Source organism: Glycine max, chromosome 17 (genome assembly GCF_000004515.6).
Source record: "Glycine max cultivar Williams 82 chromosome 17, Glycine_max_v4.0, whole genome shotgun sequence".
Taxonomy (NCBI): Eukaryota; Viridiplantae; Streptophyta; class Magnoliopsida; order Fabales; family Fabaceae; genus Glycine; species Glycine max.
Genome location: NC_038253.2, coordinates 18,116,342 through 18,142,223, shown reverse-complemented (window position 1 = coordinate 18,142,223; position 25,882 = coordinate 18,116,342). Strand labels below are relative to the sequence as shown.

The window sequence follows — 25,882 nt, the reverse complement described above, 5'->3', positions numbered from 1 at the left end:
ATCTAGCTTCTATAGCAAGTTTAATCGGTGGAAACTCTAAAGAATCATGTTAACAACATTTATCACAAGACATGTGAGGAGATACATGGAGAAAAATGAAGAAACAACAATGGAAGTGAAGGTTAAGCAAAAAATTAATGGAGGTTTAAGGAGCACCTACTTGAAGCTCTTGTGCTCTGATTACCACTTGATGGAAACTTGCTTGTGGGGCTTCAATGGAGGCTGGATCTTTGAACTTCAATGGGGTCCTTTAATGGTGATTTTCCACCATGGAGATGCAGCTGAAGACAAAGGAAAAGAGGTTAGAGGAGGCGTCATCCATTAAGGAATAAGTCATGGAAGAAGGAGCTTCACCACCAAGATGAGCCTTGGATAAGAAGCTTGGAGAGGATGCTTCAATGGAGGAAAAGAAAGAGGGAGAGAAAGAGAGAGGGGGGAGCACGAAATTGAAGGAATAAAAGAGGGAGAGAAGTGGAACTTTGAAGTATGTCTCACAAGACTCTCATTCATCAAAGTTACAACAAGTGTTACACATGCTTCTATTTATAGACTAGGTAGCTTCCTTGAGAAGTTTTCTTGAGAAAACTTCCTTGAGAAGCTTCTTTGAGAAAACTTCCTTGAGAAGCTAGAGCTTAGCTACACACACCCCTCTCATAACTAAGCTCACCTCCTTGAGAAGCTTCCTTAAGAAGATTCCTAAAGAAGCTAGAGCTTAGCTACATATACCTCTCTAATAGCTAAGCTCACCTCCTTGAGATGAGAAGATAGAGCTTAGCTACACACCCCTATAATAGCTAAGCTCACCCCCATGACAAAAACATGAAAATACAAAAAAAAAAGTCCTTACTTCAAAGACTACTCAAAATGCCCCGAAATACAAGGCTAAAACTCTATACTACTAGAATGGCCAAAATACAAGGCCCAAATGAAGAAAAAACCTATTCTAATATTTACAAAGATAAGCGGGCTCATGCTTAGCCCATGGGCTCGAAATCTATCATAAAGCTCATGAGAATCCTAGGACCTTCCCTTGGATCTCTAGCCCAGTCTACTTGGAGTCTTCTATCCAATGTCCTTGCGGGATAGGATTACATCACTTTTTGTGGTTTGGAAGATTAGTCAATTGTACATGTATTAATATGGACACTGTGCTACTCGTGAATCAAAATGATATATGTATGGCCCGGGACAGTACAGCATCACTTCAGCCAACACAATATCTTGAGGGGATCAACGGAAGCAAACAGTAGGTGGAGAGTGTTGTGGTGCGCCATTACTTGGATGGTGTGGAATTGTAGGAACAATATTGTGTTTAGAGGTGCTGTGTATGACAGGGAAAAGTTGTTGCATGAAATTCGTTTTCAATGCTGATCTTGGCTGAAAACTTATATGACTCAAAATTTAACTACTCTTTCATGCTATGGGAGTCAAATACGGGGCCTTGCATTTACTAGTAACATGGTCCTTGGTAGCTGGTGGGTAAGGGGCTGATATAGCAACATATAAGTGGATACATGTTGGCAGGCAGCGGTATAAATCTGTTTGCTGGGTTTTGAATACTACCTTTTGCAGGGATCCTTGGTTACCAAATATTTATAGTCATATATATTCATATTTTGTAACCAAGGCACAGATTACTGAGTTGTGTATGTAAATATGTTGGGGCACCCTTTGTGCCTTCATATATCAATATATATTAATTTGCATATTAAAAAAACATAACTTATACACTTGAAAAACATGAAAGATTAATTTAAAAAGAAGAATATACCATTAATTTAAACATTTTATTATATATTATCTATATTTAATTTCATTAAAATTTTTAAATTTGTATGTGTAGGTAATATTTCATGTTTGTGTCGTGTCCAGTATTCATGTTTTGATATACCCTCACAATTCAGTTTATAGCACTCAAATCTCTAACTAGGACAAATTATCTATAACTATATCACATGTCGATTGAAACCATGTTGAAATCGTTATTTGTGGGTGTTATCTGGTTGGGTAGCCCTGAAAGTTTGTTTATCATCTGTGTTAATTAATGTTGTTCTTTACTATCAAACTCCGGGACACACCCACGTGCAAAGTTTGGTTACCTGTTAATAAATTTTTCTTTTTGGATATAAAAAATATGCTTTTCTTTATTTTTGCAAGAAGGTACGTAGTCTCATGAATCTATCGAGATATTCTAAATCAATTAGGACACTCAATCCAAAGGTTGGCATAAAACTTACACTTGAAAAATATAGGTATTTTGTGCTTTCCTTCTCCAAGTTACAGGAATCTATGGAGAAAAGTGGTCGTGTAACACATGTATTGTCAAATAACATCATACAAGACTCGGAAAAAGTTATTAATTTTTTTTGATAAAGATAACTAATTAAAGGGATTAAAATATAAAATAATAATTATGATCTCAAAATGTATATATCATTTTTCATTTTAAATAGTTAAAATAATGTTAAATGCTATTTATGTTCCTTTTCATAGTAATTATGGTAAGTATATATATTTTCGTACTCGAATTATTATCGAAGCACACATGCATTACTATTCAACTAACGTCAACTCTCTTTAGATTATCCTTATTTTATTTAGGGGTTAAATATAATTTTCGTCCTCTAAATATAAATATTGATTCATATTGATTTTAGTCTGTAAAAATAATTTAATTTTTTTTAGTTTCTGAAATTTTTAAAATTCCCTATCTTTTATTTACCTTTAACTTGGTTAATTTTTTTTTATAAATGTAAGTTACCTCCATTTATTATAAATAAGGTGATTGAGACTCAAATTGTTATAGTTAATGCACGTGCTGATGTTTGTTCCAGTATCAGGTTTCATCATCAACAAAGGTGATATAATATATGAATTTAATTGTATGTACTTGTTTGAAAATAATAGAGTTGTAATCTGATTTTTTTTCCCTATTCTTGTCTAGCACACTGAATGCCAATATTGGAATAATTACTACTGCCATAAACTTTTAACATAAAGATTAACGGTGTTAAAAATTTCAGGAACTAAATGTAAAAATTAATTTTGAAACTATGGACTAAAACCAATATGAGACAATATTTGAAGGATCCGAGTCATATTTAATCCTTTATTTATTTTAGGTTAAAACCTTTATTGTTTAAAAAATGATTAATGGTCACTCATTTTCTATATCTAGAGAGATAAAGAGATAAAAGAGAGAGAAAGTAGGTATCATATAAATAATATGATGTGTTAGAAAGAGAGATATGATGAAGAACAAAAATCATTGTTGATGAAGTATTTAAAATAGAGTGATATCCATCTTCCATGTATCACTACTGTTATTAATCATCATAATATACTTCTTAATTTGTTCCTTTATTCTTAGGGTGCAATGTTGTTCTTCGTCCCATACAATTTATGGTTGTTCTTGTTGGCATTCGCGACACTATATAAACGTGGGGTACGTTCAAGTCTTGAGACAAGCAAAGGCATAGGAAAATCCTCTTTTCCCCCAATTATTTTCTGGTTAGTCATGAGTAGTGATAGTAATGAAAAGCCTTTTTCTTCTTCCAAATGTATGCTGTTGAAACCCGAAAAGATGGGTTTCTTTCAACTCTTTATGGTCTTGTTTGGAACAGACTTAAACGAAATAGACTTTGTGCACTACCTTGATTTTATTGTGGAGCCAAGGTTCTACCCAAAGTGGCTTATATTTCTATCGCTCTTAATACAAAAGGTTCTACACTCCATGGCTTATTTATTACAATGTATTGGCGATATCGTTGAGTCACTTTTGAACCCGCAAGCTTCATCCAACGACAATTTCTTCATGCTTGTATTTAACTGTCTCAGAGGTTTGTTATATTCCTCCTTGTGTCCTCAATTTTGTGTTTTATATATATATATATATATATATATATATATATATATATATATATATATATATATATATATATATATATAATGGCTAGTGCAAACTGATACCTAATATACGTTACCAATACCAATGTGTTAGAAATAAATGTCATTGATCATATTGAGTTGGTGAGGTGAAGTTATATTATTTTCTATTACTATAATATTATATAATATTAGTGTAACATGTTTACCAGCTGATGATTAATTTATATTTTAATGGATATTCTTTTTTAATCTATGTTTTTTTTTTAATTCAAGACTCAAACTCAAAATCATTAAAAAAGAATCAAATTCAATCTCATTCAAACTATTAATATGTTAGTATAATTTACATTTTTTCATTTTTAATTATAATTTATTAATTTTTTTGTCGTGAGTCAAAAATAATTTTATATTAATTAGATGAGTTACAAAGGATATTCCAATCCTTTTTACAAAGTCAACAAAACTATCAAATTTAATATCATGTGTGAGTATTGTAAATTTTTTAGTATCCTATTTAAGTTTTACAGATAAAAAAATTGTCATTCTGTTTTACAAAATACAAAGGGTACCTCAACCACTATAATTTATTAATCTTTATTGCTGAAATAAAGATATAAATATAAATTGAAGTAATTAATATATTTCCTATATTTTATCAAAAGTTCCTATGATTATCCCTTTGTTGTTATTGCGAACAGGTAAGCAGATACTGGATAAAAATTCTGCAAATTATATCTCATTCATTGGTCATTTGGACAAGCGAGTGGGCTTGTTAGATAATGGCATCAAACGTGAAGACCCCAACAAGTACAATGCTGCTTTGTCTATGATGGCTTCTAAAGTATCGTACGAGAATCAAGCTAACGTTCATGCTATTGTCGTAGATCAATGGAAGGTATATATAGAATAATATTTTAAATTTCTTCTATAACAAACCTTTTAGGTATGTTTATGAATGGATGGAAAGAGATGAAATGAAATGGATTAAAATTGACTGAAGTGAAATGGAGCATAATGTAATAAAACCTTTGTTTTTTTGTTTGGATATATTATGCTTTTACATCCCTTTCCTTTCCAAATCCTGGGTAAAAATGAAGGTAAACGCACAGAATAAGATGAAATGGGTTTCATTAACTGATTTCTATTATAATTCATTCTCATTTTACCAATTCAAATAGAAAAGGGTTATAATAACATTGTATTTCATTTCCCTCCATTTCGATCATCATTTTTTTTTATCAATATAAACATGACCATAACCTCGTTCTCTGTCATTAATTAGTTTCATTTCAAAGGATATTTTTTTAATGCATTTGAAAGGATTGTTAATAACCAGGCTTTGGAATCTTTAAAAACAATTCTAAATCATTAGAAAAACCTAATGATCTTTTACAGGTTCTTAATCGTAGTAGAAGCTAAGTAACCATAGAATTTTACCCACAATATCAATATACTGCAGAAGGGATTTTATTTAACTACCATTTCAACCTAAAGGGTCAGTCTCATAAATTATTAGAAAGATATTACGCTAATTGCATTGGAGTATGTATGTCTGTCTTATATATACTCATGGAAATTCTCTGCTCTCACGCAGATGGAGCTGCTTGAATGTGGTGACTACTGGAATGGTAAGAAGTTAAAGAGGCAAGCAATTGGTTAATTTGAGAAAATAGTTTATTTTTTCGTTTTTTTAATTATAAAGTGTCCTATTTTCCATTTTATCTCTTATTTTCAAAAGTTTGTATAGAAAAAAAAAAGTAAAAACATAAAATAATAAAAAAAATTGCAATTAAAATAAAAAAATAAAAAACAGAAAGCATTTTCACAAACTAATTGACCAAAAAAAGCCAACTCCATGCATCCCATTACTTGATTAATTAAAGCATAAAAAAGATTAATTATTTGTTGGTGTTTGAAATTTTGTAGACTATCAAGAAAAAGCTACAACTCAGGCTTTCGTTATGTTAGACAAAAGTGAAGACCAAGATAACTATGTTGTAGCTTTCAGAGGAACCGAACCCTTTGATGCTGATGCATGGTCCACTGATATAGACATTTCATGGTTTGAAATTCCTGGTGTAGGAAGAACCCATGCTGGCTTCATGAAAGCCCTAGGGTTACTGTTAGACTTCAATAAAGAAGAGTTGAGATGGCCTAAAGAAATTGAAACCGATGAGAACCGTCCACGTGTCTATTACTCCATAAGGGATTTGCTAAAGAAGTGTTTGAATAGAAATGATAAAGCAAAGTTTATTCTTACGGGTCATAGTCTTGGTGGAGCACTTGCAATTCTTTTTCCCGCTATGCTAATTTTGCATGCTGAGACATTTCTTTTGGAAAGGCTTGAAGGGGTGTACACATTTGGACAGCCTAGGGTTGGAGATGAAACATTTGCTAAATACATGGAAAATCAATTGAAACATTATGGCATTAAGTATTTTAGGTTTGTTTACTGCAACGATATTGTTCCTAGGTTGCCCTTTGATGAAGATATCATGAAATTTGAGCATTTTGGGACATGTCTTTATTATGACAGGAGCTATACATGCAAGGTACATATATAAGTATTTAATTTTTTTGATTCATGCATATATTCGTCATTGTAATCAACTTTTTTTTTTCTCGAGCTTTTTGGATTATCATGACATTAATATGGAGTATTCAACAATTTTACTATAATTAGTCTCTGTTAAAAAATCTAACTGATTACTTTTAGTAAGATCTTCCTTCTCAATTTTATTTATAAGACTCGAATTCAAAATATTAAAAAAATTAAATTTAATAATTTCTCTGAGTTTAATCGTTATATATATATATAAAGAAATCATTTATATTGAATAGATTGAAGTTAATAGTTGATGAGTACAAAAATAATTTCTTTTATGTACGAAATTAACGTAGAAAGTGCAAGAGGAGCCAAATAAGAACTACTTCTCGTGGAAAGCTTTGATACCGAAGAAGGTGAATGCTTTCTGGGAGCTTGTAAGGAGTTTCACTATTGTGCGTAAATATGGACCTGAGTATCAAGAAGGATGGCTTCTAAGATTTATTAGGCTTGTGGGCATAGTACTTCTTGCTGGATTACCAGCTCATTCTCCCCAGGATTATGTTAATGTGACCCGATTGGGGCTTCCCTCACTAGATTTGGATTAATTGGTACGTACGTCCATGCACTCAGCTATGCAGAATTAATTAAGTTTCTATCTTGTCATTTAATTCTCTTATAAGATTTTCCTTTGATTCTGACTTTCGTAATACTATGTATGTAAAAAGGTTGATTCTTTTTTCTGGTTTGTGTTATATGATTGCCTTATAGTTGGAAAGAGAGTTAAAAGTTGAAAGGAGAAGGAAGAGAAAGAAGCCATAATTTCAAATTCTCTCACTAGCATTTTAATAAAAATTAATAACTAATATTATCTAATAAAAAATAATTTAATTCCTGATTTTGAATCTTCCCACTAACATTATTCTTACAAAAAACTAATAACTAATATTAACAGATAAAAAAATTATTTAATTCTTAACATTTAATTATAGATAAATCTAATACTCTCAATCCTATCTTGTCATTTACTTCTCTCTCTTATCCCATGGCTATGGATAATTTTTCTAATCTCACGAGAGAATGTACTATTACAGTCGAGACATTCTATATTGGTCGTAAAATCCATAAAGATCCTAACAATAGAGAATGTGAAACTTTCCCTAATAGAAAATAGGTTTTTAATCTCATCACTTAAAGATCGATATTAGGAAAATCGAGGTCAATAAAAATTAATAGAAGAACCAGAACCTGGGGACGCAGTGGCGGTGGTGGTGGTGGGGAAAAGGGGCAAAAGGGGCAAAAGGCAAGGCTTTATGTCGCAGGAAATGGATGCGGGAGAAGGGTGCAAGAAGAACCTTTTCTCCTTCATGGCTTTCTCTTCATCAGCTTCGGCAGTGTCCATAACCACAACAACACCGTTTTTGCTAACAGAACGGGAACGATTGAAGGGGTCAGGTATGAGGGGTGTGATGGGGCTGAGAACAAGTGCGGGGAAGTCGAGGATGTTGGGCGAGAGAACCTTGTGGTGTTTCCTCAGTGAGAATGACGAAACGACGACGTTGTTGAAAGGGTTGATGTTGAGATTCTTGTTGAACATCCTCGTTGGTGGCATTTCCCCTTTCTCCGCTACAACGCTTCCGAATCCCTCCGTGGTAGTGTTTCCTCCCTAGGTTAGTAGCTTTGTTCCTAACTCACTGTTGGACCTTGTGGCCTCAATAATCTTAAAAGGGATAGACTTAATTAATTTCCCACTAACAAACTTTTAATCCCCTTCTAAAATAAGAGATAGGTTTAGAATGCAGAAGAAGCAGCAATCAATTTAATAATGTTCTTTAAACATGCAAGACACAATTGATTGCAACAAAATAAATAAGATAAGGGAAGAGAGAATGCAAACACAATTTTATACTGGTTCGGCCACTTTCCGTGCCTACGTCTAGTACTCAAGCAACCCACTTGAGATTTCCACTATCTTTGTAAAATCCTTTACAAAGTCTGAACCACATAGGGACAACCCATCCCTTGTGTTCAGATGCTTTACAACAAGAGACTCACAGTCTCTTAGCCAATCTCATTGAATAAAAAGATTGGAAGAAGAAATCTCTCTTCAAGAGAAGAATATTACAATGAAGATCATGTAAGAATCCTTATAGATTTTGCAAGTGTTTGGTCAAGGATTTCTTTTGAGAGAGCATTTGACAATGAAGTTATTTTGGAATCTCTCTCATTGTCTTTTGAGAGGATAAGACATTTTTGCCAAACAAAACTCTCTCATTAATTCGTGCCCAAGTCACCTATTTATAGGCCTTTGATGACCATTCACAAATCCAATGAAAAGATGTGACTGTTGGCAGATTTTCTGAAAATTCTCCACTGGTAATCGATTACAATGTTTGTGTAATCGATTACACAGTTATAATTTGAAGGGTCATGACTTTTGAATTTGAATTTTAGGAGTTTCGTTGCTGGTAATCGATTACAGACATATGGTAATCGATTACATGTTGAAAATTCAAATTCAAAACTTTTTCAACAGCTATTTCTCAACCCTGTCTTCTGGTAATCGATTACACTTCCTGGTAATCGATTACCAGAGCCTTGCATGTCTTGAAAGCACTTTGTTTTAAGGCAAGGCTTGGTCTTTAGTGAATCTTGAAACAAGGCTTTGTTTGTTGAAGCAATCTTGAATTATTCTTGAAGCAAATGCTTATCATTTGAAGCAGCCTTGTTTGATTCTTCTTTGGCATCATCAAAATCATGTTTACATACATTCACATTCTCCCCATTTTTGATGATGACAAACATGTAATTTATTCTTTACACCATCAAAGCTTGCATGATTTACATTCTCCCTCTTTCTCAAGCAAATTCTTCTTGATATCATCAAAATCTTCATGATTTACACTCACAACTCAATATTACTATGTTGAATTAGTTCTTGTGCACTAGGGTTTCATTTGGCTTTTCCATGGCTATAACAGAATTGTTGGACTATAGTGGTTTGAGGTTAATGGTTCTAATGATGTTACATTACTTGGTTTGTTATGTGTCACTTATTAGGTGTTTAATGTATGTCTTATCTGAAACTATTATTGTTAATGATTAGTAAAGTGAAAGTAGAATATTGTTAATATTAGTGTAGTCATGTGATAATGTTCAAGTATGGCATTTAAGTGAATCTTTTCCAACTACATGGTTGTTAAAGTGTGATTTAATTTCATTAGGCGAGTTCTCTGCATTTATAGAAAATGAGTAATGAGCTTGTACATAGCAAGGCCACATGGAAAAGAGTTTGTGTAGCTTTTGGTTATTGCCACATGATGCCCTTGCACATAGGAGAGGTGAGTGGAGGCAATAGGATTTTGATCTCTTATGTATGTGTGTTTATGTTGTGCGTGTGTGTTTGTGTTGGTGATCAAGCAAGTGGTGATTGTGTCTTATGTTATGCTTAAGTTGAAAAAAAATTGAGGATTCTATATTTTGCTATGCTGTGGCTTTTTTCTTTTCTCTTTTTATTTGATCTATAACCTGGCACATATATAGATTTTTCCCAAGACATAGAAAGGGTAATATTTAGCTGTTGAAAAAAAAATGAATATCTTCATTGTTTATGAAATGAAATTAGATTAGCAGGTTCTGTTCAATTTGTGAAGCAATGATGCTTTGAAAATTTCTAATTAGAAGGGGGAATTCTTCTTTACCTTCTTTAAAGAGTGTGGAAATTTGAGGAGGAAGAAAGAAAAAACTGATTGATTGAACTTTCAATTGAAAAAGATAATAGAAAGATGCAACTACAAGTTACTTAGAACTTAAAAGTTTGTTTTTGGTTGAAAAGGTCACAGTTGAGTAATTAACTAGTTATTATATTTCTTATTGCTGATCTCTGCCTAGATTTACTTTGCCAACTTGATATTTTAAACATGTTTGAATTTATTGTAAGAAAATAAAACTAAAAATTTGATTAAATTAAAGAATTTAATTATTTTGGCATGCTATTGTTGAAAGTTTTTTGAAAAAATTGTTTGTAATAATTTTGAAGTGTAATATGTAAGAGTTTAGTTTAATTCACTTGGAGTCTAATTGATACAATGGGCATACCATTGAATGACTTGTCTAAATTTTATAATGTCAAGAGTACATTGAATGACTTGTCTAAAATTATTAAACCTTGACTTCAAAACATTTTTATTTGATTTCTACCATGAAAATTACTAATGTTAAAGACTACAATAAATTGAGATCACACTTATAATTTTGATAGACCTTATGTTTTTTAATTTTAAAACCCTTGTTGGACAGGTTATTAAGTAATTAAAAAGTAAAACGTAGAGTGGATGTGTAATTAGGTATTGGAGAGTGAAAGAATTGTGATCCTGATAATGAGCAACGAAAAGTGTTGAAGGATGGCGGAATAAAATGACAAGCAAGTTGATATTTCCTTTGTGGATGGCATGGTTGGTTGTGGGGTAGACAGAGGAAAAGGACAAGACATATGGAATCTTTACATCTAAGAGATTTTTTCATTAAATAAGCTTTTCCTCAAGAAATTTGATCATTGCCAAATGCACTACATGTATTTGTCTTATTCTTATGCCTCTTCTTGCTTCTCATTGTATGTATTTACTGAATGTTAAATATTAAACCAATCACGAGTTATGGTTTTAGCTGAAGTTTTTGGGACAGTTGGTCCTTGATATAGTATTAGAGCCTCTATGACTAAACTGTCAAGCTTTCAATCCTTTCCACTTCCATTAATCTTCTGATAAAAAGTTGAATGTCTATTTGAACATGAAGAGAATTGGGACTATAAATATCTTATAGTCAAATGCTTCAAAGACTAATCTTTTAGCCTCTGATATATGTTATTGTTACCTTCAGGTTTTTTCTCTTGAACTACGGTAAATTACATGGTAGGCTACCAAACTGCAGTCTCTAATATTGTGATGTCAGTGGTTGTGTTCTTAACCCTGAAATTCATCACTCCTCTTTCAAGTACCCTCCAAATGCCATTCTTTATACAATCATCATTTCTATTGTCATCATCCTTGTAATTCTTTCTTGCATTGGTGAGGTTAGTAATGGCCAGCCTTCTAGACAAAGCTAAAGCATATGCAATTATGCATGTGTGTCAAAGGAACATCTTAGAGAAGGATTCTTAAGCTTTTATTTTGTATGATTAAGATGCTTGTTTTGTGTGGTGTGCGGTGTTATCAAATAGCGGCCATGGCGGCGCCATGGCAGAAAAGCGTGGCAGAAATTTGAAAAAATGCCACCAAATAGCGGTGGTATGGCGGGTCGCCGCCACAGCCATGGCGGCCATGGCGGAATAGTAGAATAGCGATTTTTTTTTGGTTTTTTGCACGGTAGGTGTTGGGCTGACCCGACCCAACCCTACCCGAAATTGAAGTGTAAAAGCGCAGTGGGAGGACGCACAACATTGAACACAACAGCACAACCCGCACGCACCACCCCGCACCCAGCAGCAACTAGCGGCGACGACCTCGCACCCAGCAGTGACGACCTCGTGAAGGCGACGAACATCAGCACATGACCACCACCCCGCGAAGGCGACGCAGTACGCACATGACCCCGTATCCCGCACCCGTACGAATAGCGAATGTCTACGGCGCAGCTTCAGTGTGCATTTTTGTTTTTTGTTTTTTTTTTCTTTTTTTGCTGTTTGACACCCATTTTTGATGTCTGCAGAGTTTTTTTTTTGTTTTTTTATTTGACACCTTTTTTAATTTTTGACACCCATTTTTATTTTATTTTTCTATTTGACACCTTGTTTTTTTCTGTTCAGTCCTCTTTTAAATGGCACTTTGCATTATGTTTTTATCCTTTTCTTATTTTGAACTCTTTAATGAGTTTATTTGGTGTTGGTACTTGGTTATTGTATGAACTCATGAAACTTTTTTAGTTTTTTAACTTGGTTATTTATAATTATATATATGTATATTTTTTTTTGTCCTCCATTTTCCGCTATGCCATCCACGATATTTTTATGGCGGATTTTTGGCTTTCCGCCATGAACCGCCATCAACCATTAATTGGTGGTGTGACTAATTTCTGACTATAAATTGGTGTTTGTGTCTTTTATTTTGATCTAGGAAGTGATCATGTCCCATGTTATGTCATAGATTCACATGAGACAACGTAGATTAGATGGCAATCATATCTAACAGTAAAAATGTTGAGTTAAAATTAAAATTATGAGCTTTATTGAGTGGTCATATGCCAAAAACCATGTATTTAATGAAATGAAATTTGGGGAAGCGAGCGGGGACAAGAGTGATCAATATATAGTTGTATGCCTAAGAATTTCATGCCATGGGTTTTCTGTTTTTCCATTATTCTCTTTACTCCCATTAAAGATTTTGATTAAGGACTATGTAAATCATTTTTACATAACCTATTTTTGTTGTGTGATAGGAGACCTATATATAGTTAAAAAGGTCTATGTTAGGATGAATAAGGGGAAAACTATAGAGGGAAATGTAACTAACAATTGAGGAGATGACATTTGTAACTAACTGTATAGCTGATTCTTCAAATTAATTTGTAAGAGCATCTCAATGAGATCCATTCTAGTGTCACTATTCTTTCACTTGGCTCATGGGATGGTAATGTTTTTATTGGTGATTTTACTTGCCCATTTTGAGTTTGTATGATTGAAACACATATGGCCTTATAAGTTATAAATTTAAAATCTTATAAGAGAAAAAGAAACAAGTTTTAATTATCTACAGGAACAAACTTTACTTTTCATGCATTGGAAGTTGAGTTTAAAGCTTGCTCGTGATTATACTTTGGTTTTTATTGATGTTAGAAACAAAATTTATATCATTGCATTAATTATATGTTCATCATATATAGGTTTGTGTAGCTAACTAATTAAGAGGTATTGATGTATAAAATTACAGGAATATCCTTGTTGCCACTGATAGGAGCAATAGCTACAGGAAAGGCAACATTCTTAAAGCCTTCAGAGTTGTCTCCAACATATTCTTCTCTACTTGCTTCTAATCTCTCCACTTATTTGGATAATAAAGCCATTAAGATCATCCAAGGAGGGCCACAAGAAACCCAACAACTTCTAGAGCAAAGATGGGACAAAATATTCTTGACAAGTATAATTAATGTCTATTTTCAATACCTCTCGAATATTTAATGATGTTCATAAAATTGGAGATTAAGAGTGTTTGATGTTTCTTTGTTACTTTGCAAGTTGGCTCATTATAAAATCAGACAAAATATTATTATTATTTTTTTTTGCAAAAAACAACATCGATTGGTCTAAAACCGATGTACACTACTACAAATAAAAACTTTAACAATGCACATTCAACTACAGTTCTACCAAAATCGTCGTCATTATAGATGTGATGACATTTTCGTAATTAGAAGTAGCATTTCAATGACGGTTTTCGTGAAATTGTCGTTGAAACCGAAAGTCGATGACAATTTTTAGGGAAATCATCATTGAAATTGAGTATTCAAAGACGGTTTTCGAAAACCACCTTTGAATGTAACGAATTTTGCCTTTTGATATATTCTCAGCTCGTGCCCTCTTTTTAGAGTCTCACTCGACCCAAATGCACAGTGCCTCAGTTGCAGCTGGTTCATCGCACTTGCCATCGTCACTCTATCATAATTGTTCCTATGATAGCTGGTTGCATCGTCGTGCTCGTTAGTTTGCCTCTCCGCACCAACCTGAGTCTGTGATAACTGTTGTCGTCAAAGGTTTGTTAGAGGAAAACTATAACAACAAGGTTCTTTTCATCTTTTCTTTGTTTGATGTTAGTATGATTGTTCCTATTGATGTTGGTTTGAAACACTACCACACTTTGTCCCATAGACAAACTTGTTACAACCCAAACCTTTTAAAAACTTCTTCCTTGCATTCACTTGCTCTTTTGGTTGATCTGAATCAGAAGACCCCACGTTGTCATGATGATGTAGATAACCATTGACAAAGAATGGTATGACAACAAATTTTTTCTATCAATGCTTTCATATTAGTAATGCTACATATCTTGTTCTTGTTGGGGACACTGAGATTGCCAAAGATGTTTCCTTTGGCTACAAATCTTCAAACCTATGTGATGTAAAACCTCTAATCCCTTTATTCACTAAATCTGTTATGTTTTATTTCCATATGCGGATTGTCAGCATCTATGCAGTTTGTAGAAGGTATATAAATAAGAGATATAGTTAATGCATCTTAGTTTGTACATTTTTAAGTTCTAAAAAGATAACATGTCGCTTTAATTTGTTTAGGTAAAAAAATTAAATATACGAAGGTATATTGAATCCACTCACTATGGTTGTGTCTATTGTATTAAGCAAGGGTCAACATGCATAGTTAATGCAACTAGTCATGACTGTATTTTCACTTGGAATGATCGAGGCAAAATTTTCTTGCTTTTCTTTATGCCTATAGTGGTATATGTTCCTTTTATCGTTCCCACTCTAGTCCCAGAAAATTGTAAAATCATTATATTATTATGTACATCGAGGTTCAAGTAACTACTTGATTGGTCTGCTTAGAGGCATTATGATAGGTAACCCCCATAGTTAGTTAAATAATTAGAGAGTTAGTTAGTTCGTTGGGGCTAGGTTACTTAGAGAAATTAGGCATGCTGCCTATTGTGAGAGAGATCATCTTCTCATTTGTGAGAGAATTAAGGCCTTTGCGCATTGGGAGCTCAAAGTTTTGCAATTTAGGCACTGTATCAAGGGGAGAAATCCCTCACCTTTCTAATAAGATACCGGGTTTCAATCATAGTAGTTTCCTGTTGATTAAAAATATACGAGAGATGTTGATTAATAAAATAACAATTGTCTTCTTTCAAGCTAACCATGTTGAGTATTGAAATATACATTGGGACATGTTTTTGTAATAGTTATATTCATTCTCTGAGTAGCATGACATTGAAATATTTGGTGTCAGTGGCTGAGCTTTAACTCTTCAATAATGAAGTGAATATTAAGTGTTGTGCTTATTTTTTGAACAGTTTCCATGGTTATGTTCTCAGCATTTGAGAATTCTATTTATTGTTTGTATCGGAACGTGGTAAAAAGGGGGGGGGGACTATTCAATAGGTCAACAACCTGGTGTAACATGTTTACCTGAATATGCAACTAGATCTATAGGTATCTTCATTTTTAATCCGATTGACAATATTTTATCTTCTTTTTATAACAGAAAGGTTGATGTTGATAGTCTTGCATTGCTATTTGTTTCTTTACAATTTTGTTTATGATACTTTCTTGAGAGATAGGAGAGATCACACTAAATGTGCTCCACTTATTCTGTGTGCAAGCTATCAGAAATATTGGGCTAGCCAATCTATTTACCAGGAGCCTCCCTATTAGAATGTTGCTAGTCGGTCCTTCTATAAGTTTGCAATGGTTTTTTTTATGACATCATCAAAATTTTAGGTGGAATGTAAGTGTATTACTCCCTAAACTTTTAAGCGATATTCAATATTATGCTTCGTAGTTTCTTCTGTTTTATAATATTATTATCAAGTATCTACTAATTTTGAATCTTTCGTTTTATATTTTAAGTCATGATTATATTTTATGATGTACTCTCTCACTCTTTCTATACAAAAAGCAAAGTAAGAGAGCAAAACTAGAGAAAGATACAGATAATTAATATTTTAGAAAACGATATTTTTTTACTAAAAAACTTTATGTATTACTATTACTCAATGAAGCAGAATTTGGTCTTAAATATCTATCAATGGTTTATGTTCACAAAGTTCAAATTTCATATGCAAATTCTTTTGTTCAAGATAATCACAATATAAGAAAGCCTGAATATATTTTGATCTTCATATGGTTATACAATCATTTCCTTTTCTTGCACCTGGTATATGAGGTTGCTTTGGCAGGAGGGGAGGCTCGAAATTGGTCATATGTGAATATTTACTTTGGTTGCCGAGTGAGTGTCTTGGGTGTCAGGAAGCCGTGTCTTGGCTTTTGTAAATTTTATTTTAGATTCTTGAATGGATTACTAAATTGTTTTCAATCACAATCATTTCTAGGGTACACCTGAAAGGAATCGCCACTACACATTATTGGATGGGGAGATGATTATTGACACAAATCCACATACACATAAGCAAGAAAGAAGATACCTCATTTATGATTTGATGGTTATTAATTAGCCTCTACGACAGAAGTGCACATTTATGAACAACTATAGTGTTGAGATATTATTGACTTCTTGGTGGATTTGTCCTATACCTACTATATTATATGAAGTAAAGAAATTTAAATTGCTTTACTCTTGTTTATGTTATGTTTGCTATTTTGAGTTGTTGTATTTAGTGGTCAACCAAAATCCAAATTATATTCCAATTAAGGTATTTGCATTTGTCATTTAATTAAAGTATCTCCATACAATGCCGCATTAAAATGAATGGCTGTAAGCTTCTAGTTGGATTTGAATCTACCTCTGAATTGTGGGTCATTTCCTTAGTAAGTTTGAAATCCTAGGATCACTAGTAATTCATATTTTTGGATTTGGCTAGACATGGGAAATTGTGAAATAATTTGAAGCATGATAATCGGAGTAGTTGTGTCTAGTTTGTAAACATGTAATTAATTACTAATACAATCAAAATATCAGATATTATTCAATATTTCTTAGGATCAGGTGTGTGTTTGTTTAACTTCCAATTGAAGTATGGTTGCAAATGTAATGTTTTCTCATGAGTATTTGGATTGTTGGTAAAAAATTTTAAAAAAATGAAATATAATACTAGATAATGCATGCGTAGAACCATGTAAGTCCTTGGATTGATGCTCACCCTTGTGCTTGGCCGACTTTTGACCTAACCATTCGGTCTAATGCATGCAGCTGCCATTCTATGAAAGGTGGAAATTGCTACAGAAAGAAGTAATTGAACCTTGTAATATGGAATGTGAGGGCCTCTCAAAGAGTATAAATCCTTATTATAGATAAGACTTGGAACTATTTAGAGTACGTATAGTGATTATTTTACTATTCTATCTTTTGAATTTTTCTAGTGGGATCACCTAGTATATAAGACCCATTTTCTTTGCTTCCAGTTATCTATTTACACTCTTAATATATACCACCAATCTTGGATGCCACTAGACTACTTTCGTTAATAGAGAGAATCTGAGTTGAGGAGGTTGCCAATAAGTCTTTTCTTTTCAATGATGTACACAATTTACATGTTTTACTGTGATAAAATTTTTGCTAAAATTTTCATATCCATCCAGGTGCCTTGAAGCAAGGATGAATTTCCTTGGTTGCTTGTTGCATTTCTACCACAGAGCAAGTAAGTGTAAGTGGCATTTTTGATGTAGTTCATGTTATGGCCTCTGCAAAGGAAGCCATGAAAGTTGTGGTTGCAAACCAGGTGCATCTCTTTGGTTCAGCAAGAAGGGAATAATTTTTACAAATTTACTAGCTAGAACTTTTTTAGGGTATTTCGCTATTATATTTTATTGTAGTAACTAGTAAGGAATATTAGTGCCTCATGAATTCATTATTTCCTTCAATCAATTGCAAGGAACAAAAGTGGTATAATTAGATTTAGTGAAAAAGAAAATTTATTAATATTTTATTACAATCAGTTTGGGTCTGGATGAGTGAAATTACAAGTTTGGTTTGATGTAGAAGAAAATAAAAATTAAAAAAATATCAGATTTTAGAAAAATCATCTTAGAATCCTAACATTTGAAGACGATTTTGCTAAAAAATTGTTTTAGAATCTATAGAATCTAAGATGGTTTTCAGTAAAAACCGCTAAGACAATTTTTGGTGAAATTAGAATCCTCACATTCAAAGACAGTTTTACTAAGAACAGTCTTAGATTCTAAATACGGTTTTCAGCAAAACTGTATTAGAATGTAAGGATTTTGGTAAAAATCTTCTTAGATTCTATGACGATTTTTTGGGAAACCCTCTTAGAATGTGGAATGTCTAAGACAGTTTTCTAGAGAATCGTTTTAGAATACTGATGTTTTTAACATTTTTAAACAATAAATAAAATTATTTAAGATGTTTTTTTTAAAAGAACTGATGTAGAAACTGATATTCTAAGACGGTTGAAAAATTGTCATGGAAAGTGTTTACTTTTCACGACAACGGCTTCAAAGATGGTTTAGAATCATCGTGGAATGTGCTAAACAACCGATGTGAAAAACGATTTTTCTAGTAGTGGTAAAAAGTGTCTTTACAACATCAGTTTTGTCATAAATGCACTTTGTACATCGGTTTTGACGAAACCGATGTGGTAAGCGCATTCAACATCAGTTTTGTCAAAACCAATGCTGTAGAGACACTTTTTTCCAGAACCGATATGGAAAGTGCTTCTGAATACACAATTTTGCCCACATTTTTGCGTTGGTTTCAGTTAGAACCAATGTAGATAATGATTTTCAACATTAGTTTTAAAACCGATGTTGAAAATGCCTACTTTCAACTACAACCATTTCAACATTGGTTCTAGAACTGATGTTGAAACTCTTCCAGAACCGATGTTAAAGTCCTTTTATGTAGTATTATTTGTTACCTTGAATATTAAACTGATGTAAAAAAAAACATTTTTGTACATATGTTATAAAGGTAGTATTTTTAATTACATACATTATAAAAAAATGATGTAAAAACTTGTGGCCCATGAGTTTTATAAGAGATTCAGTAGCGTTGGTTTAAGAAAATGGTAATGCAGCAATGCACGAAATGCATGGAAGATATGGAAATCTCATAAATGTCACAATTCATAAAACAATTTTCTTTTCCATAAAAAAATCTTATATTGGCAACAATAATAGAGAAGCTACATGGATACATAAAAGTATAAAATTGTTTGACGGTTCATATTGTGAGTCGTCTCATCCATGTGAAAGGCTAATCGGTTGTCAAATAATTGGTAGAAAAATGTGAAGTCCTCACTACGTAAAACAACAAAAATTTCTTGTACTCCATTACATATTGCTTACCTTTTGTGTTATCTTTCATTTTTTTTTCACCACATAAAAAAAAAGGAAAAAGTAACTTCTATTTCTTGAAATGATGCATTTATAGCTCCTATGATATGATAAAGAATAAGCTTCTAAGAGCAAAGACAATGTTAATAGAAACCATACACTACTACAAAAATTGCTTTCAAAGATGGTTGTTTGTGGCTTTTCATGATGGTTTTTAATTGTCTTTGAATCCGTCATTGTGGAAAGTCAACACTTTTCATGACGTTTTTTAAACTCTCTTAGAATCTCGATTTTTACATTGGTTCTCTTCGAAACTGTCTTAGAATGCGATTTTTTCTTTTAAAAATGTTAAAAAATTAACGTTTCTAAGATGGTTCTTTCAAAAAACCGTTTTAGGAAGAAGACTTTCTAATACGATTTTTTCACAAAACCGTCTTATAAAAGTATACTTTCTAAGACGATTTTTTAAAGTATGGTCTTAAAAAGTGTCCTTTACTTCCTTTTTTTGTTGGATCTCACATTCCAAGTTCTCAATTTGTAATTAAGACAACATTTTACAAGAAGAATATGAATAAAAAATACAAGCATGAGATAACATATGACAATTAAAAACAACGACTATAGCAATAATTTAGGTAAATTAATTAAAAGACACACGTGTAAAGAGAAATGAAGAAATTCTAATATATATATATAAATATATTAAGTTGTTGGGCACTCACAAGGCTATTTGATCAGCATCCTTGATATTATAGATCAATACCACAAATTAGGCATCAATATGTTGATTTAATAACAGACCACCAACACTTTATATAAATGCAAACTTCTTATTAAAACCAGCAACCATCCATTAAATATAAATAACAAAATTCTAAAACTTAAGAGAGCTTCTTCCAGAATTAGAAGCTCATAATCTAACATTAGGAAAAAAAAGGAACAGTTTATAATAGTACATAGAAATGCAGTTTCAAGATCACAAATAGCATATAAAGTTTGTAAGTAAATCACAAAATATTTAATTTATTTTTGTAGGAAGTCACTCCAAATTAAAATCATAACATATGAAAATAGATAATTTCTTGAAAAAAATATGCAAAATATTATATTACCTGACTGATTTTCTTAATTCCAGTGGCAGCAATGAAATCAGGAAGTTGAAAGGGTGGTTTCTCTATACCTCGTCTACCCTGGCAGAAAAAAGTTGATGAGATATAAGTACTTTATGTAGACATACACTATGCAATGGGGCTAAGTAATATCAATCATAAATAATTGAAGATAAGATGAATTCATCCCAGGCATTAAGCACAATGGAAAGACATGAAAATTCAAAACAAAACTATTAGCATCTTTGCCATAAAGAAATGCCTATAAAAATTATGCAAAAATGTCACGATGATTCATTATAGTTCCCCATTATATAACATAATGCAAGCTCCATATTCCTATTCAATCTAACAAAGACAATAAAAGAGAAATGACTCAAGGTTTCCCATTGCCAAAAACCAACAAGTCTAGTAATGGTGATTGCCTTAGTAACTCCCTTACAAGCACCACATACATATAGATAAGAGAAACCTTATCAACGTTATCTTTGACTTTGTTTTTTGTATCTAAAAAATCTTGTTTTTTTGAACATGAAGAAATGAAGAATCCATTGCAATTGCCGAAAATACTAGGCCTACTAGAGGAACAAAAATGGATGGAAAGTTTATCATAAAATGGGTACCTCAATTTACTATTTGTACCTTATGTATATATTGTTACTTTTATTTTTTTATTCTAAAAAAATAGGATTTCGCGTAATAAGTTTTTGATGTTCAACAATTCTTGTTAAACAATAATCATAGAAATCATAACATTTATCTACCCAACCATAAGGTAGATCAGTCGCTACCCCCCGATACGAAAAAAATTATGCATCATTCTCATACCCCATCACTACATCCCTTATGCAGGCTACAACTATCAGGCATGTTTGCATTGCGTCTTAAACCCATAACAATCAATTTATAATGCAAATTTTTACCTGTACAAATTTTCTCTTCTGACACCAATGCCTAGGTATAGGTATATTATTCCTATAAGACTTCAAGAACACCAACAACTTTGGGTATGATGCAATAGCATCCCACACCTTAAAAATTAAAAATAAACCATTATATAACAGTTGCATAATGGCCATGAGACCAAACTAATAGTGGGAAAGGGATGCCAAACAATTGAAATCTAAGCATGCTACACAAAAACATGCCTCAACAACATCTAGCCTCGAGCAAATTTGTTTCACTTGAGCAATTTTCATCCTCCCTTGAAGTTGAACAAAAAAAATAAACTTCTTTTAGAATAATTATCAAAAGGAAGACAATAGTAAAAAATGAATAAACAAAAGAAAAAAAATGTTACATATTACTACACATTTTTCTTCTAGTTTGAGACGTCTTTCTCTTTTTGCTCATTATCATTTTCTTCCTCTTTAGAATCAAGATCTACCTTCTTATTAGTAGCTGCATTTTCTTCTAAACCATCCTTCTTGTTAGTATCCTAGTTGTATAATAACAAACTTTTAGCCAAAAATATAGAGTGAATATTTGGTCCCTGTCTTTGTAGCCATTTTGCACATTAGTCCCTATCTTTTTGAAATGTAAAAAATAGTCCCTATCTTTGCATAAATTTTGCAAATTAGTCATTCCGTTAAATTTTAAAGTAACACCGTTAGTGAGGTGCATTGTTGGTAATTTTAGTGCCACATAGACTATCCAACATGACACTAAAGTATGACAGGGCACCAAAATTTCAAAACTTTCTCTCTCTCTCTCTCTCTCTTGTGATTCTCTTTCTTTCTCTCTCTTCAAACCCAACTTTGCTTTCTTCAAGGAAGTGGCTTTGTTTTTGGCTTGGTGGGTAACCTTTCTCTGGGCATTGTTCTCTTCGGTGATCCTTATGCTACATCGCCATTGTGTTTTGTATGTTTCTTGATTGAGCCTTTGTTTTTCTTGAGTGCAATTTTATTGGGCCTTTGGTGAGCCTTTTGTTGTAATTTGAATACTTTCATTTTGGGAGGAGTGTTGGACTTGTAACAGAAGTTTTGCAGGTTTGTTGGCATGGTTTCACTCTTTAGGAGATATCAGATTTTCAAGTACAACTATGTTATATGTTGCTTTTGGCATAAGAATCATACACAATAAACTGACTATAGAAAGGCCAAAGTCATATGAAAGTTCACATTCCTTTCAAAAATAAATTCAAGTTATGCCTTGGTGTAAATTTATTGGCTCATCATTCTCTGCCATAAGAACATCTAGTTGTAAACAGAGACTAGAAATGTTAACATTTTAAGGTCTTTAGAATATGCTTTTTGTTCATAAATGTTTTGTACTTTGACTAGAAATGCAACTCTCCCCCAATAAGAGCTTCACTACATTTACTATGTCTAGAAACTACAACATGAGCCTTATTTTCTCCACATAGCACCTGTATATGAATATGAAATGATGTATGACAATCGGAATTCTGGTTGTAATATATTTAAACTCTTGTTCATTTAAGTGTTTGAAGATAAAAAACAAAATACTAATTCACTCTTTGCAGATACATACCAAATTAATCATATGTCAATGTCAAGAGCATGACATATACTTTTTTGGGAGTGTGCATGTACACATTACTAATGATGCACTGCTGTTGTCTTCTGTATTGGATACCAATGAAATGCTAAAATTAACTCATTATTTAAACTTTATGGTTAAAACTTTCATCACTTGTTATAGTATTGGCGTATATACAAGATGGGTTGAGACATGGATCATATTACGTGAGAACATGAGAAGTAAGAATAAATTAGCTGATCTTATTTATCATGTTTTTTTCACTTGATAAATTGAACCGTTGGTCCACAATGCTTTTATCTGTAGCAGTTTTAGCTTCCATTATGTATAAGCCAATTTCTCTTTTCAAGAGTAGGAAGCACCTTTATGTTGAGATTGAAACTTAACAATTATCACGCCACTAATACTCTATGAGAAAACTCCATAATTTCCCATAAGCAATCAAAACTGAACAACCTTATAAGCATCAATGGGTTAAAAAAGGATTCATTTCACCCACAAACTAAAACAACAAAGTGGGGACATGCTAATTCAAGCCTTTTAAAAGCCCAGAACAAGAAAAAAGAAGATCAAGAGTTTCCAAACACCCATTAAAACATTATTCACACAATCACAAAGTTGGAATTCTTAGCAAATACCTCAGATTGATTTCTCCAATTCCACCACAAAGTAGGAAGCTACCCACAAAACAAGGGGTTCTTAGAAACAAATTCCAAATCAATTATTCATTTGCGTATAAATTAATTTCAGAAAAAGCCATGCACAGAAAATAAAAAATGGATTTTTAAGCAAAATCAGAAGAGAGAAAGAGAAAGGTTGTCGGCTATGGTGTCGCGGACGGAGAGGGACCTAAGCGGCGGTTTCCCAAGACACAGATCGGACAATTCATGCCCTGACAATCTAGCTGCTGCCATAAACTGTCCGAGTTTGAAGAAAGAGAGAGAGAAAGAGAATCACAAGAGAGAAAGAGGTTTGAGATTTTGGTACCCCGTCGTACTTTAGTGCCACGTTGGATAGTCTGCGTGGCACTAAAATTGCCAACAATACACCTCACTAACGGAATTACTTTAAAATTTAACGGAATGACTATTTTGCAAAACTTATGCAAATATAGGGATTATTTTTTACATTTCAAAAAGATAGGGACTAATGTGCAAAATGGCTACAAAGACAGGGACCAAAATACCTATTCACTCCAAAAATATACAAAGAAGATGTAATGATAAGACAATTGAGACATAAGATTACCTCCAAAGCAATGGCATCAGTGAAAGTAAATTTATCAAAGATTTTTCTAAATTCTTCATCCATGCCTTTAACTAACTCTGCCTTCTCTAGTACGTACTCAATTTCAATTTGTTCAACAAGCTCCAATTGAAGAAAATTAACAACAAAATTTTTGCACTAAAATGACAATATATTTCAAATATCATCCAAAAAAATTCAATCTATGATTAAATGGAAACAATAATTTGCTACAAGTCATGACCTAATCACCCATATACTTCCAAAACACTCAACGATGACACTCAATGCAATAATTACAGTAATTAGTCACGTTTAAGAACTTCAATCGAAAAAAGGTAAATTTGCAATGGAGGAATAACTAGTCCAAATACACAGATCATTTTCCTATCTTTTCCCTCCAATTCCCTTTCACCTAGCAAAGCCTTAGAGATTCTCTCACTCTCAACCAAAAGCTCTGAAATGTGGCAAGCTCTTTTCAAGTACGAAAAACCTAATTTTATAGCAATATTTTTGGAGCAAAATGCAAATACAAACATTCAGAATCAATTTCCTATGAATCTATCTTTTTCGGCAATAAAGTCATCATCAATAAAAAAACCTCCAATGAAATAACCAACATAGCAAAGCCTACAAAAGTATCAAAGTAGTTAAAAGTTATATGGATGAGAACATTTTTAATCGTCATTCTCTTTCACATCGTCACTTTCTTCGTCAGATGCCTTGTTCTTCTTCTTCTGCTTTTGGCGGTGACAATCACTCTCCTGCGGTTTCTTGGTTGTGGCAGTGAAGTCGTTGGAGTTGGCAACGATGTCATTTTGGTACAGAATTGTTTCAGTGGCCATTGTTGAAGGTTTGTGCGGAGTGAGAAATTCGATTAACAAGAGAGTTCAATGAGATAAGAATCACAAGTGAAGAAGAATACAAAAGCAAATTAATTTTAGATTCAATAAGAAGACAGTTTTCCAAAACCGTCTTCAAACTTGTCCAATCACTACTAGAAAATAGGCTTTTAACATTGGTTATTAAAGACTTTCAACATTAGTTATTAACCGATGTTGAAACTACCAACGTTAAAAGTATTAACATTAACATCGGTTTTTCGAAAAACCAATGTTGTTTTTTGGTTTTTTTTAATATCTTGTCTATTTTTTTAATTGCCCCAAATTAACCTGCAAATTGAAAAATAGAACCAATCTAGACAGTTTTTATCAGACAGTTCAAATTTTGTCCATAATAATTGAAAGAAATATTTAAAGTAATGAAAGTCAATACATAAAATCATTTGTAACCTAATCTAAATTAACATAACTCTACAGTTCTAAAATTACTTAAACACCTAGAGTTTGATTTTTAACTTTAAGATAATATCTTGCCCATTGAATGTGAATTGTCTTCATTCTCTCTAGTTCCAATGGTCTTGGATCAGTAAAATATTGCATGATATAATAAAACATAAGTTAATAAGTATAAATAATAACAATTATAACAAATTGAGTTGGTTTACAAGTAAACAATTACCATTTCCCAATTATCCTTGAAACCTCCTAGGACTATCGTTGACATCTAATGCATTTCGTAGTACCTGCACTCAGTGCTTCCTTTTTGTTTATTA

At 32.5% G+C, this 25,882-nt stretch overlaps 3 protein-coding genes across 3 annotated transcripts; 1 reads left to right on the top strand and 2 right to left on the bottom strand.

Annotated features, from left to right (window-relative positions):
- The first annotated feature begins 3,471 nt into the window (after positions 1 to 3,471).
- Positions 3,472 to 13,705, top strand: LOC100815520 (triacylglycerol lipase OBL1). Its single transcript, XM_003550980.4, has 6 exons — positions 3,472 to 3,839; positions 4,587 to 4,783; positions 5,483 to 5,516; positions 5,815 to 6,440; positions 6,790 to 7,044; positions 13,357 to 13,705. The coding sequence occupies exons 1-5, from the start codon at positions 3,518 to 3,520 to the stop codon at positions 7,039 to 7,041; spliced, it is 1,431 nt and encodes a 476-aa protein (XP_003551028.2). The 5' UTR covers positions 3,472 to 3,517; the 3' UTR covers positions 7,042 to 7,044; positions 13,357 to 13,705.
- LOC102663170 (VQ motif-containing protein 4) lies at positions 7,653 to 8,045 on the bottom strand. The gene has a single exon (XM_006601445.1). The coding sequence runs from the start codon at positions 8,043 to 8,045 to the stop codon at positions 7,653 to 7,655; it is 393 nt and encodes a 130-aa protein (XP_006601508.1).
- Positions 13,706 to 13,912: 207 nt separating the features above from the next.
- Positions 13,913 to 25,112, bottom strand: LOC102663030 (splicing factor 3B subunit 2-like). Its single transcript, XM_006601444.1, has 6 exons — positions 24,966 to 25,112; positions 24,271 to 24,426; positions 21,854 to 21,958; positions 21,444 to 21,551; positions 20,524 to 20,601; positions 13,913 to 14,161 (listed from the first exon to the last, which is right to left on the bottom strand). Exons 1-6 carry the CDS (start codon positions 25,110 to 25,112, stop codon positions 13,913 to 13,915), a joined length of 843 nt encoding a protein of 280 aa, XP_006601507.1.
- Between the last annotated feature and the right edge of the window lie 770 nt (positions 25,113 to 25,882).

Bases quoted from the DNA above. Each gene is read 5' to 3' on its own strand.
- LOC100815520 (XM_003550980.4), top strand. From the start codon at position 3,518: ATGAGTAGTGATAGTAATGAAAAGCCTTTTTCTTCTTCCAAATGTATG. The intron at 3,840-4,586 runs GTTTGTTATATT...TATTGCGAACAG, and splicing joins TGTATTTAACTGTCTCAGAG to GTAAGCAGATACTGGATAAA. The intron at 4,784-5,482 runs GTATATATAGAA...GCTCTCACGCAG, and splicing joins TTGTCGTAGATCAATGGAAG to ATGGAGCTGCTTGAATGTGG.
- LOC102663170 (XM_006601445.1), bottom strand. From the start codon at position 8,045: ATGCCACCAACGAGGATGTTCAACAAGAATCTCAACATCAACCCTTTC.
- LOC102663030 (XM_006601444.1), bottom strand. From the start codon at position 25,112: ATGGCCACTGAAACAATTCTGTACCAAAATGACATCGTTGCCAACTCC. The intron at 20,602-21,443 runs GTAAAAATTTGC...TTTTTCTGCCAG, and splicing joins AGAAGAGAAAATTTGTACAG to GGTAGACGAGGTATAGAGAA. The intron at 14,162-20,523 runs GTAATATAATAT...TGACGACAACAG, and splicing joins GAATTAAGAAAATCAGTCAG to TTATCACAGACTCAGGTTGG.